This window comes from Apodemus sylvaticus, chromosome 23 (assembly GCF_947179515.1).
Source record: "Apodemus sylvaticus chromosome 23, mApoSyl1.1, whole genome shotgun sequence".
Classification (NCBI taxonomy): Eukaryota; Metazoa; Chordata; class Mammalia; order Rodentia; family Muridae; genus Apodemus; species Apodemus sylvaticus.
The window spans coordinates 56,719,370-56,731,425 of NC_067494.1; the positions used below are offsets into that span (position 1 = coordinate 56,719,370).

The following is a 12,056-nucleotide window of genomic DNA, read 5'->3' on the forward strand; positions in this document are numbered from 1 at the left end:
ACGTGTGGATAAATATAAAGTCCCAAGGCAGAGGTATAGGGAATAGAAACTGAAAACTGGAAGAACAAAAAACAAGCCCATAACTGCTGAGCTATATCTCTTGTTCTTAACTGTGCCTAATTACCTGCTATAGAGACCTAAATCACAGATCTGTGAGACAAATTTCATGGAGCACCAAGGACCTTTTCTTATAGTGCCAGGTCAGGAAAGACAATGACACAGAAGTGAGGTAACAAAGACACATTGAAAAGTTTGGCAGCAAGAGACACTGGTTGGGATGGATACTTGTCCACAATTATTTGTCCCCAAGCTGAAAAAAGGTGAAAAGCAGTCTATCTTAACTAGTATGTACAAAGATATTAGTAAGGTCATGTAGAAATTAATGAAATAGATGTAAAGATAATATAGTCATTCAACACAAAAAACTTGTCTCTATGCAGAGACTAAAGTATTGACAAAGCATTGTTCACCTACTCTAAACTAATAGAGTAACTCTGTATGTATATAAATTAGACATAAAAAAACGGGGCAAGGCAATGTATGGCAATGATGTCAGCATTACATTATGCAGTGTTGGGGAAAGACATACACAAATAAATCAGAATTGAAGAAATGTGAGTTCTTAGAAAAAGTGAAAAAAATCAATCTCCTGTATTACAAAACTACAGCATGCATCAAGCAATTGTTTAGATTGAAACAAGAAGCTTCCTCTAACAGTGACTAAGGACTGGACAGATTAGCATGGAATTCTCCTTTTTTAGAAAAACCTAACACTGTCAAAAGAAGAATGTCAAAGGCGAATATTCCCTAAACCGTAAAGAAGAACACTAGAAATAAATCACACAAAGCAGGCTTTACCTCAATGTCAAAAGCAGGGCAGCTCAAACAACTATTTGCAAAAACAACACATAGACCAGTTGTCAGGACGTACACAGACATAGAGATTGTCTCTAAATTCCATGGAAATGGAAGGAAAGCTAGGTTTACACCAGAATGTAAGACTCTTTCCACACCTACAAACTAATGAATGTGAGAAACACAACATGTAGAAGCAGTGAGGGAAGAAAAATGATCATGTTAACAGACGCATGAAAGCTCTGTGGTAAGTAAGGTAAGACACGTGCTGAGTATAAAAATCCTAAGACTGTGAGAACAGAAGGAACATGCGTCAGAATAATAACGACAAAGAGAAGCACAGCTAAAGAAAAAGGTACAATAAAGGGCAATTGGAACTCCTCTCCTCTAATCCGGACTAACTCAACACTGTGTTACCAGTGAGTACACATTTCAAGGACAGAGGAAAATTTCAAGGGGTCAATATAGCAGAGTCTGAGAGCAAGTGGACTTTCTTGAGAAAAAATGACTCAGATCAAACCATTCATACTGTGTACAAATATCTTGGACTCCCTGGTGGCAGCCTTCATAGTGTTAAAAACAGCTATGCAGACTGGGGCAAGAAGCAGAGTTATCAGTGTCCATACCTAGATTTAGATTCCATGTGCTTCAATCCCAATCAGTCAGGCAAGGCATACTCACTGCTGTCATACTGTCAGGACTATTCTATGAGTAAAAGAAGGCTTTCTGGTTCATTCTGAGGGTAGCTCCAGAGATAAAACAAAAACAAAAACCAAGGGAAAAAAAGGGTACATAGGGACCATTGCCAAAAGATAAGAAATGTAATATGACTTAGAAGAAAACCTGATGCATTCTAGCACATACATAGTGTGTTGCTACTTTCAGTTGGGGTTAAAGAAACTTAGTTTCAATGGGGAACAGATTATTTAAGAGATTCAAAACGAATCAATCACTGAGAGAAAATGACTGCTTACTGTAAACCTACTATGAGAAAGCCGTGTTACCATATGTACAATTTCCTCAGTGAAAATTCCAGAATCAGTAATGAAATAAAACCTGACAAAATGAATTTCATGTTCTCTTTCTATTATCACTTGAGGCCCATCTCATCCCTTGTTCAATCCCTCTAACATATCTGGGTCCCCCTCTTTACCATCCAGAGCTCTTAGATGATTAACAGATGAGAATTTTGCCCCAACCTATAGTATATATAGTAACAGTAAAAACAGTGTGACCTGATACCATCTCAGAGCATGCATATGCACTCACTATTCCAGTCTCTGAGGTGCAATATTAAGCACTAACCATAAGAAACAACATTTTTCAATATTCTGATATGGTATTTGCATTCTGGAATGCATATAAATCCCAGAAAATTAACTGCAGAAAAATTTTCTTAGTAAAGGTTAATGTTTACAACTATACCTTTAAAGCTTGCTAAAATATACCTCCAGATGCAATCAAATCTACAGTAGCTACTTATGTGATGATTATCCGAAAATCTCTCTGGGGATGCCACATCACCTGGGGGAAAGGCCACTCCCTCGAATAGGCAAATTGGAAAAGAACAGAGTTAGAAATATTAGATGGAGATAAACTCTAGGATCTTTGCTATTGCCACAATGTCCCAGAGAACCATGTTTTCAGACAATAGGTAAGGCAAATCCTCTAGCACATAATCCTCCTGTGACTATCCTCAAAATCATAACATGCATGAAAACATCAGGCTAAACCTAGTTCACATGATCTATAAACTTCTAACAGAGTTAAGATAGCTGCAGCAGAATTTTAGACTCTTGAGTTCTGATGAGCTATACCAAAGAACTAATTATTCCTTAGTTCTGATGAGCTGTACCAAAGAACTAATTATTCCTTTGGCCCTGTTATTGCCTATTTCGCATCATTTCACTTCCTCTGCCCTTGGAAGTTCCAGAGTTGCCTCCATGGCAGCTGTGTCTCTGACCCCTGCCTTGTTCAATGGTGACTTTCCTAGGCCACCCATTGGTGTTATGTGAACATGCTCACTTTACCATGTGACTCAAGGTTATGATAAAACTTCACCAGCATAGCTGATCTAATTTCGAAACCTCTCATATGAAATGTCATTGCACAACCAATTCCAGCTGTGCCTACAGGTAAAAACACTGTAGATTATTAACACAGCTCAAATCCCAGCCTGAGTGAAAGGCATTACACCACTACTGGAAATATCACAGGTAATTCAGAGATGTGGTTCACACATGTAAACATAAATAGATCCATTACTTTAAAAAATGTGAATAAGGAGATACGAAGAAGCATTATGGGATTGTGACTGAGTTAATGCAGCTGAGGATGATGTGGTGAATTTGATTAAACACATGACGTATTCATAAAAGAAATTCTCCAAATGATAAAAACCAGTGCATATCACTGACTTGACATTTATTTCTTCAGTTTGGTCATTGGTACTCATTTATCCAGGCTCCACACTTAATTCTCATGCTAGCAGACACCTCCAAATTCTTTCCTGTACTGTTAACTTGGATCATTATAAAGTACCTCAAGCTTGTTTACTGTTTCTTTTTGTTAAGATTTATGTAATTTAATTTGGTGTGTATGGGTGTTTACCTGGCTGGAACCAGTTGTTGGGTCTAGGGAGAATTGCTCCAAAACAAAGATCCAGGCCTAAGTGACAAGAAAATCCATCTTTCCAACCTGGTCCCTAATCAGGTGCTGGTTACCTGGGCCTGATATTCTTCTTGTGTTATTAGTATAAGATTTGTCTGAAGAAAAGGAGAGGTCCTGAGTTCAATTTCCAACAACCATCTATACAGCTACAGTATATTCATATACATAAAAAAAAAATGAATCTTAACAAAAAAGAAAGAAATCAGTGGTTTCTCAGCCCACTGCCCACAGCCTAAAGGTGAATTCATCCTGCCTTGTACGACTTTCACCACTAGATGGTCATATTGTGGTTGTGCAAAGTCACAAACAAGTTTGTCTTCTTGGAAGCACACTAAATTTGCTCTAATAGGAAGGACAGAAAGTCCACTGTTAAATCTCAAGTTTTGGTAGAAGCTTGTGGCTGTCTAAGATGACAAAATAGTATATTTTGTCACATCCTTAAAGAATTCAGTTACATAATGGTTATAACACATGGCAAGTGAATATTGAATTAAAAATGGGTCAAGACAGAAGAAGCTAATGGAGAGATCTCTTCCTAGCACATTAGCAGCACAACTGAAAACTCTCTCACAAACAAAATAATCATATCCAAGAGAAGTAGACAGTAAGAAATTATAAAATGCAGGGCTGAAATTGATAAAACAGACACATAGAGTATGAATCAGTGAAGACAAAAAACTGGTTCTGTAACAAAAATCAACAAGATATATCAAGGAAATCCAGAGAATGATAAGACATACTTTAAAAATCCCTTTTCCAACAAAATGGAAATATCTAAATGAAATGGATAACAAAAGGTATGAGAGTAACTGTGACCTCATAGAATGGATTAGGCAGTGTTCCTTCTGTATCTACTGTTGTGGAATAATTTAACCAGTATTGGCATCAGCTCTTCTTTGAAGACCAGGTAGAATTCTACACTAAAACCATCTGGCCTTAGGCTCCCCAACCCCCTCCCCGCTGATAGGATTTGAAAATTGCTTCTATTTCCTTAGGAATTATGGTACTGTTTAGATAGTTTACCTGATCTTTATTTAATTTTGGTATGTGCTATCTATCTAGAATATCATCCATTTCATCTACATTTTCCAGTTTGGTAGTAAGAGTATTTCATCAGATTCTGTTGTCTCCCTTTCCACTACTGATTCCATTAACAAGACCTTTGTTGACATGACCTCCAGAAAGATGGGGATACCAACCCACCTCCAGAATTCTTCCTGTCTAAAAGAAGAGCATGAACAAAATCGGAGCAGAGAATGAATGAATGGCGGACCGATGACCGGCCCAACATGGGATCCAACCCATGGGCAGGCACTAAACCCTGACACTATTACTCTTGCTATGTTGTGCTTTAGACAGGAGCCTAGCACGGCCAGCAGCAGACTGAGACAGATGAAGATTCTCACAGTCAAGCACTGGACTGAGGTCGAAGACCCCTATGGAAGAGTTAGGGGAAGGACTGAAAGAACTAAAGGGGATGGCAACTCCATAAGAAGAAATCCGTGTCAATAAAACTAGACCACTGGGAGCTCCCAGAGACTAAGCCATCAACTAAAGTGCTTACACTGGCTGGTGGTCTGAGGCGCCAGGCACATATGTAACAGGAGTGCCTTGTCTGGCATAGTCAGAGGACTGGCCTAATTCTGTAGAGACAGACATGATGCCTCAGGGACAGGAGGAGGGTAGAACATTGGGATGTAAATAAATTAATAATAAAACATAGTTTGAAAAAGTAGCACAATGAAATATGCAGGCAAATGCATGGAACTAGAAAAAAAATTATCCTGAGTGAGATATCTCAGACCTAGAAAGAATACTATGCATTCTCTTAGAAGTGGATATTAAGTTCTTATGTTAATGGTAATCAACCTATTACGTCCACAGATCCATAGAGGTCTACAGGACATATAGGTATCCTTTAGAGTATAGATGAGAACAGAATTAGGTTGGTGGCGGGGCAGTGGGCAGAGACTGGGGCTAAGGATGGCTAGGAACTGGAGGATGAGGTAAGGAGCAAAAGAGGAGATAGGATTGAGGGAGTCAATCTGGGACAAATAGTTGGAACTGAGGGGCAGCCTTTTAACCCCCAAAGGCTGGAGACATATATGCCAATCTACTCTCTCTGGTCCTCTGTTGTACAGTGGGTAACACTGTTCCGAGATGACTGTCACATACAAGCTAGGAAAAATGAATTACAATTACATATTCAACAAATAGGCGTACAACAAGCCCCTCACCCCATTCAATTAGTAAACTGGAATGACTGCTGTTCAGCCAGGGTGACTTCTCCATAGAGACTCACAAGCCTTACTCCTTGCTGGCTGCTATGAATAGGCTCACTTATATGCACTCTAGGCCTGGGACCATTTGGGCCCCTTGTCCATAGGGCCTGGAGAGACCAGTTCACTAACATTCCTAAAACAAAAACCAACTGAGACTGTCCTGGATTTTATACTAAGGGTGCTAGCCAGTTTAGACATGTCTTAGTCAGGGTTTCTATTCCTGTACAACATCATGACCAAGAAGCAAGTTGGAGAGGAAAGGGTTTATTCAGTTTACACTTCTGCATTGCTGTTCATCACAAAAGGAAGTCAGGACTGGAACTCAAGCAGGTTACGAAGCAGGAGCTGATACAGAGGTCATGGAGAGATGTTTCTTACTGGCTTGCTCAGCCTGCTCTCTTATAGAACCCAAGATTACCAGCCCAGGGATGACACCACCCACAAGGGGCCCTCCCCCTTGATCACTAATTGAGAAACTGCCTCACAGTTGGATCTCATGGAGGTATTTCCCGAACTGAAACTCCTTTCTCTGTGATGACTCCAGCCTGTGTCAAGTTGACACACAAAACCAGCCAGTACAACTGGAAAAATAAGACATTACAGCCAAAGAGATGCTCCTTAAAAAAAAAAAATTATCTAGGAAATAGGTAAGCCAAAACAAAGATATGAAAGAAAAACCACAGAGCAGGTGCCATGATTTGCAGACATGAGAGTCTCTTAAGCTATACTGAAATGGAAGGAAAGCGGAGTTCACAAGACTGTTTCAACATTTCCAAACTAATCCATGTCAGAGATCACGATGTAGACGTAGTGGGAGAAGAACAATGACTATGTCAATAGATACATGAAAACCCTGTGGTAAAATATGACATTTGCTCAGTATAATAGCTCCAAAGAATGTGAGGACAGAAGGAACATATCCCAGAAAAATAAAGACAAAGAGACAAAAAGCTAAAATATAAAGTATAAAAAAAATTAAACTACAATTATTCTCTCTAACTAACTCAACACAGTAAATACATCAATTAGTCCACAATTAAGAAAAAAAAAAAAGCCAAGGAAGATCATGGACCTTAGAAGGGAATTCAATACTGACATTTCCTACATGTTCTAATGTCTTGATTTATACCCATAGCCATAGCCTGCTTTTAATCTGGATTAAAGAAACCTTATTTTCTATGAGCAACAGTCATTTCAGAGTCTCAAAACTAACCAAATACTGAGAATAACCCACTCCTTCCTGTGCAACCTATAACTGGAAATCTACATTACCACATATAATGATTCTCAGTGAAACTGTCTAGACTCTTTAATTAAAGAGAAACTGACAAATGCAATTTCATGCCATATCCTCTTCCTACTATCACCTGACAACCACACCATACCTTGTTCAATCCCTCAAACATACCTGGATCCTTTGCTACAATCTCCTCTGTCTTCATCACCCAGGGCTCTTGGTTCTCATTCAGAGGTGAGCTGATTGGCTGAGCAGTGGGAGACCTGCATATGGGAAGAAATTCTTCAGAAAGCACCTTGAACTTTTCATGGAACAAAAATGAAAGATGTTCACATCTGCCTAAAGGTCAGACATAAAAGAAAGAGAAAATATGACAAACGTCTCTTTTATTATAAGGATTTCACTTTATTCTATGAGATGTCAGACTCGTTCCCACACACAGTTCACACTCAGAGTTGTTTTTCTCTGAACTCTGAGGAAGAGCATGGAAGACTTCAAGAACTATTCTGACCTACAGAATTCAGACTGTTGCACTCCACCAAAGTGAGGTCTCTGAAAAAGGTCCTGACTACAGGGTCTAGGCATTTCCAATCCTGCAAGAAGTCCATAGTCAACAAATCATGAAATGAAAATAAAGCGGTTTGGCCACGTGTGCATGGGCACAGTGCTTTCTTTTACTAATATAAGTGAGCAATCATATTTATTCAAAAAGTAATCTCTAATTTTGTGTTAATACTGGATTTTCTAGTTAAAAAAATAGATTAGGAAGATGTGATTTTCTTACAGCATGTTTACCAGGCTGGCAAAGACTTTATTAGGTCTCAAAGAAACTCCAGATGAACTGCTACCTCAGGTGCCTATTAACATATCTAACAGGAAGGAAAGAGAAAATAAGACAAATGTCATATTTTCTCCACTGGTGTAATCAGCCAATTGTAACCAGATTAGAATATAATAAAAGCAGATTTACTGGGAAGCTGGCCTTGTTGAGTTCACTGGCCCCAATGACTGATGGTGAGTTCACTTGCCAGAGGAGGGGAGGGGGAGCATGAGAGAAAGAGCAGGCTTATAGAGAGAAGAAAAGGAGGGGGAGGAGCAGGAGGAGGAAGAAGAAGAAGAAAGAGAGAGAGAGAGAGAGAGAGAGAGAGAGCGCAACATATGTGGATTATATAGGGAAGAGCCCCTAGTGGAAGAGCAATCCAGTCCCTGAACTGGAAATTTCAGTGTTGAGGGCAGGGTCTCTCAGGCAGGAAGAACCTGGAGGTTAGGTCTGCTTTGATATGTAAAATATGCACCTCAGTCCATAGTCCTGGGGCAAACCAAAATATCAAAGTGGACAACTCTGACTAGGTGCTTTCTTGGCTCCTGCTTCCTTTCTTGCCCCCTGCTCTCTCTTCCCTTCTCTTCCTTTGTCCAACTCCTCTCTCTTTCCATTCACATCCTGGTTCAGTCTGGACCCTCACTTTCTGAGTCACTCAAATCTGCACTGGTTCCTCTTATTACTAGTATCTACAAAACTTCCTAAGGATCCCTATTTTCCTGTAAAAGGCCACTCTTGCATAGGCAAACAGTGAATGGGGGAGTTAAAATGCAAAGAAGAATTTTAATTCAAGTTTTGTAACTACTGTAGTAAAGACAAATCCTTCTGCAAACTACACCTACTGCAAATGCCCTAAGATATAATGTTGGAAACCATTAGTTAGCATTCCTTCTAGGCAATAGCCAGGTAGGCCTGGTTTACTATATAAAGGGCTGTTTGCCCTCTCCTCACTTTCTTATTCTAACTCTTCTCTTCCTGAACCCTGTTCTCCCTCTCTCCATGTGTGCATGGCTGGCCTCTTCTCCCTTCTCCACCTCCACCCCACACTCCCTGCTCAACTCTCCTTTCCATGTCCTAAATAAACTCTAGTCTATACTATACCTGTCATATGGCTCTATACTATACCTGCTGTATGGATATACCTCAGGGGAAAGGGAGGCCTCAGTATGGGCCTGCTGAGGGCTAAGGAACCCCTCTACCTCAACATACCTGCTCCTAATAAACATATCCTTAGCTTGTTCTCTTTTTTCATAAAACACAAAAACTCTAGCAACCATAAGACAAATGGAAAAATCACATTAAATCCTGAGACATAGAATCTCAAGCTTCTTGACAATGACAAGACATCCCCAATAGAACTGTGAGAGCTGAGAGCTGCTTCCTTACGAGTAGCTGTGGAAAACACAGCCCTGCTTCCCTCTGACCTGGGAGGTTCCAGGACCACCCAGCTGTGGATCTTGCTGCAGCTCAGTTGTGTGTGCTGACTCTCCTCCCACAGCCAGGAAACTGCATCTTTCAATAGTTTGGGAGTTTCCGGACAGAACCAGTCCTGGGTAAAATGTCTGCAGTTAGGGAACATATGGCTTACCCAGGGAGTAAAGGGAATGGTGGATTTTCCTGTCACTCTGGCCTGGACCTTTGGAGCCGCTCTCTTAGTCCTGCACAAGACAAACCTATTCCAGAAATTCTAAACTTTTTCAGGCTGGGCTTTCTCTTCCTTAATTACCTTTGTGGAGTCCATCCAATTACTTTCTGTTCCCCTTCACTCTCCTATCCCTGCCCCTTGGAGACCCTTCAGTCCCATAGAGATTCAGGCAGCCAGCCCCCCCGCCCCCCCACAGCTTTCTCTGCATGCTTTCTGAGAGCCCAGACCTCAACTGGATCTACTAGGACACTGTCTCCCAATATGTGAGCCTCATGGGGAAGTCTATAGAAATCAGTGACCTCTCAATGGAACCCTAGTGCAGAATTCATCCTGTGCTGTAGCTTTCATTACTAGATGCTGATATTGGGATAGTGCTGCCTTGGCAAGAACACTGTCTACTGGCGAGCACGCTAAAGGAGCTCTAACATGCAGAACAGAAAATCCCTTTTGAAACTCAGTACTTTATGGAGAAGCTTGTGGTTGTCTAAGATGCAGAAATAAACAGTGTATTTGGTTCAGTCTTAAGGAATTCATTTATACCATACTCACAAACAAATGGAAAGTGAACAACTCTATATCATTAAATATAGATTAAGACAGAAATAAGAAAGAAACTAAACCTGCACAGATGTTATATTAGCAACTGAGCAGGAAACGGAAACTCTCAAACACAAAAAGGTAATCACACCCAAGAGGAGTAGAGAGCAAGGAATAATCAAAGTCAGGGCTGAAATCAATAGAGACACAGAGAAAAAGACAAGAATCAAAGAAAAAATTCATAAAAAAAAAAAACCGAACAAAATAGAACAAAGCTTATCCAAAGTAACTATAAGGATGAGAGAAAAATGTATAAATTAACAAAATCAGACAGAACAATGGGGATATAACAACAGACATAATCCAGAGAATCATAAAACATTAAAAACCTCTACTCTACCAAATTTTAAAAATCTAAAAGAAACATATAGGTTAATCAATAGGTATCACATCTTAAAGTAAAAACCAACATCAGATAACCAAACAGACCTATTTAACCCCTAGTGAAATAGAAGCAGTTATTAAAAGTCTGCCACCCAGATGGAATTGGCCCAGAATTCTATGACTTTCAAAGAACAGTTAAAATTAGAACTCCAAATTATTCCAAAGGAAACAGAAGAACAATTAATTTTATGAGGCCACAATTACCGATACCCAAACCACATAAAGATGCAACTAAAAAGGAGTATTTTAAGAATACTCCCTAAGTACATACTTGAAAAAATACTCATAAAAGTATTTGCAAAGATAACTTAAGAACACGTCAGTACATCAACCATAACCAAGCAGGATTTGTCTCAGAGATGAAGGGATAGTTGAACATACAAAAATCAGTAAATATGGGGCTGAAGAGATGGCGCAATGCTCTTCCAAAGGTTCTGAGTTCAAATCCCAGCAACCACATGGTGGCTCACAACAATCCATAATGAGATCTGACACCCTCTTCTCATGTGTCTGAAGACAGTTAAAAAATTATATATCAGTAGATATAATCTACCACATAAAACAAACTGGAAAAAATTATCATTTTATTACCTGCACAAAGGCCTGTGACAAAATCCAACAACATTTCACCATAAAAGTCCTGTAGAGCTAAAATATACAAAAGACATACCTAAATATATCTAAGGCAGGTTACAGCAAGCCTAGAGCCAAGATCAAATTAAATGAAGAGAAACTGAAAGCAATTCCACTGAAATCAGCAACAAACCAGGCTGTTCATTCTCTCCATATCTATTTTATAATAGTACTTGAATTCTTAGCAAGAACAAGAAAAACAGCTCAAGGAGATCAAGAAGGTAAACCTTAGATTACCAAGGAAGAAGTCAAACTCTTATTTGCAAAGGATATGACTATATATAGATATACATATCCTGAGAAATTCCACCAGGGAACTGACACAACTGAAAAAAATTTCCCCCCAAAATACCTCAATACAAAATTAATGCACAGACACCAATAGCCTTCTTATATAAAAATGACAAATGAATTTTAACAAGAAAACTCAGGAAACAATACCTGAAATAATATAACATATGATGATGGCAAGCTTTGTAGATATTAGTCATCTGAGGAACCAGTACACATCTGACTGAATCAGAAAATATACATTATAAAGCACCAAAGTTATGACTGTAATCATTAACATCACCTTCCCTATTTTCAAGTTTTCTTAAAAACTACAGTATAAACAGTTCACACAAATGCAGAGTTCCCCCCCAGGAATTCTGAGTAGGAGCAAGGAAGACTACAAGAAAACTCTTCTGACACACAGAATCCAGACTGCTGCACTTCTCCAAAAGGTCTCTGAAAAAAAAAAAAAAAAAAGCCCTGACAAATGGATTTTAAAAACAAAAATCAGGAAAACAATACTTTTATAATACTCTCAAATAATATAACATATGTTGATGGCAAGCAAGTGAAAGACATGTATAATAAAAACTTCAAGTCTATGAAGAAATGAAAGAAGATATTAGAAGACAGACAGATCTCCCATGCTCATGGATCAAG

General features: G+C 39.1%; 2 protein-coding genes across 5 annotated transcripts in view; one reads left to right on the plus strand and one right to left on the minus strand.

The window, feature by feature from the left end:
* LOC127673894 (zinc finger protein 420-like) overlaps positions 1-12,056 on the plus strand; it is a 261,819-nt gene that overhangs the window by 228,505 nt on the left and 21,258 nt on the right. The window lies entirely within an intron of this gene.
* LOC127673908 (zinc finger protein 420-like) overlaps positions 1-12,056 on the minus strand; it is a 75,817-nt gene that overhangs the window by 63,050 nt on the left and 711 nt on the right. The window contains 1 exon segment of the mRNA XM_052169690.1: positions 7,216-7,307. Coding sequence (XP_052025650.1) covers positions 7,216-7,307 — 92 coding nt within the window.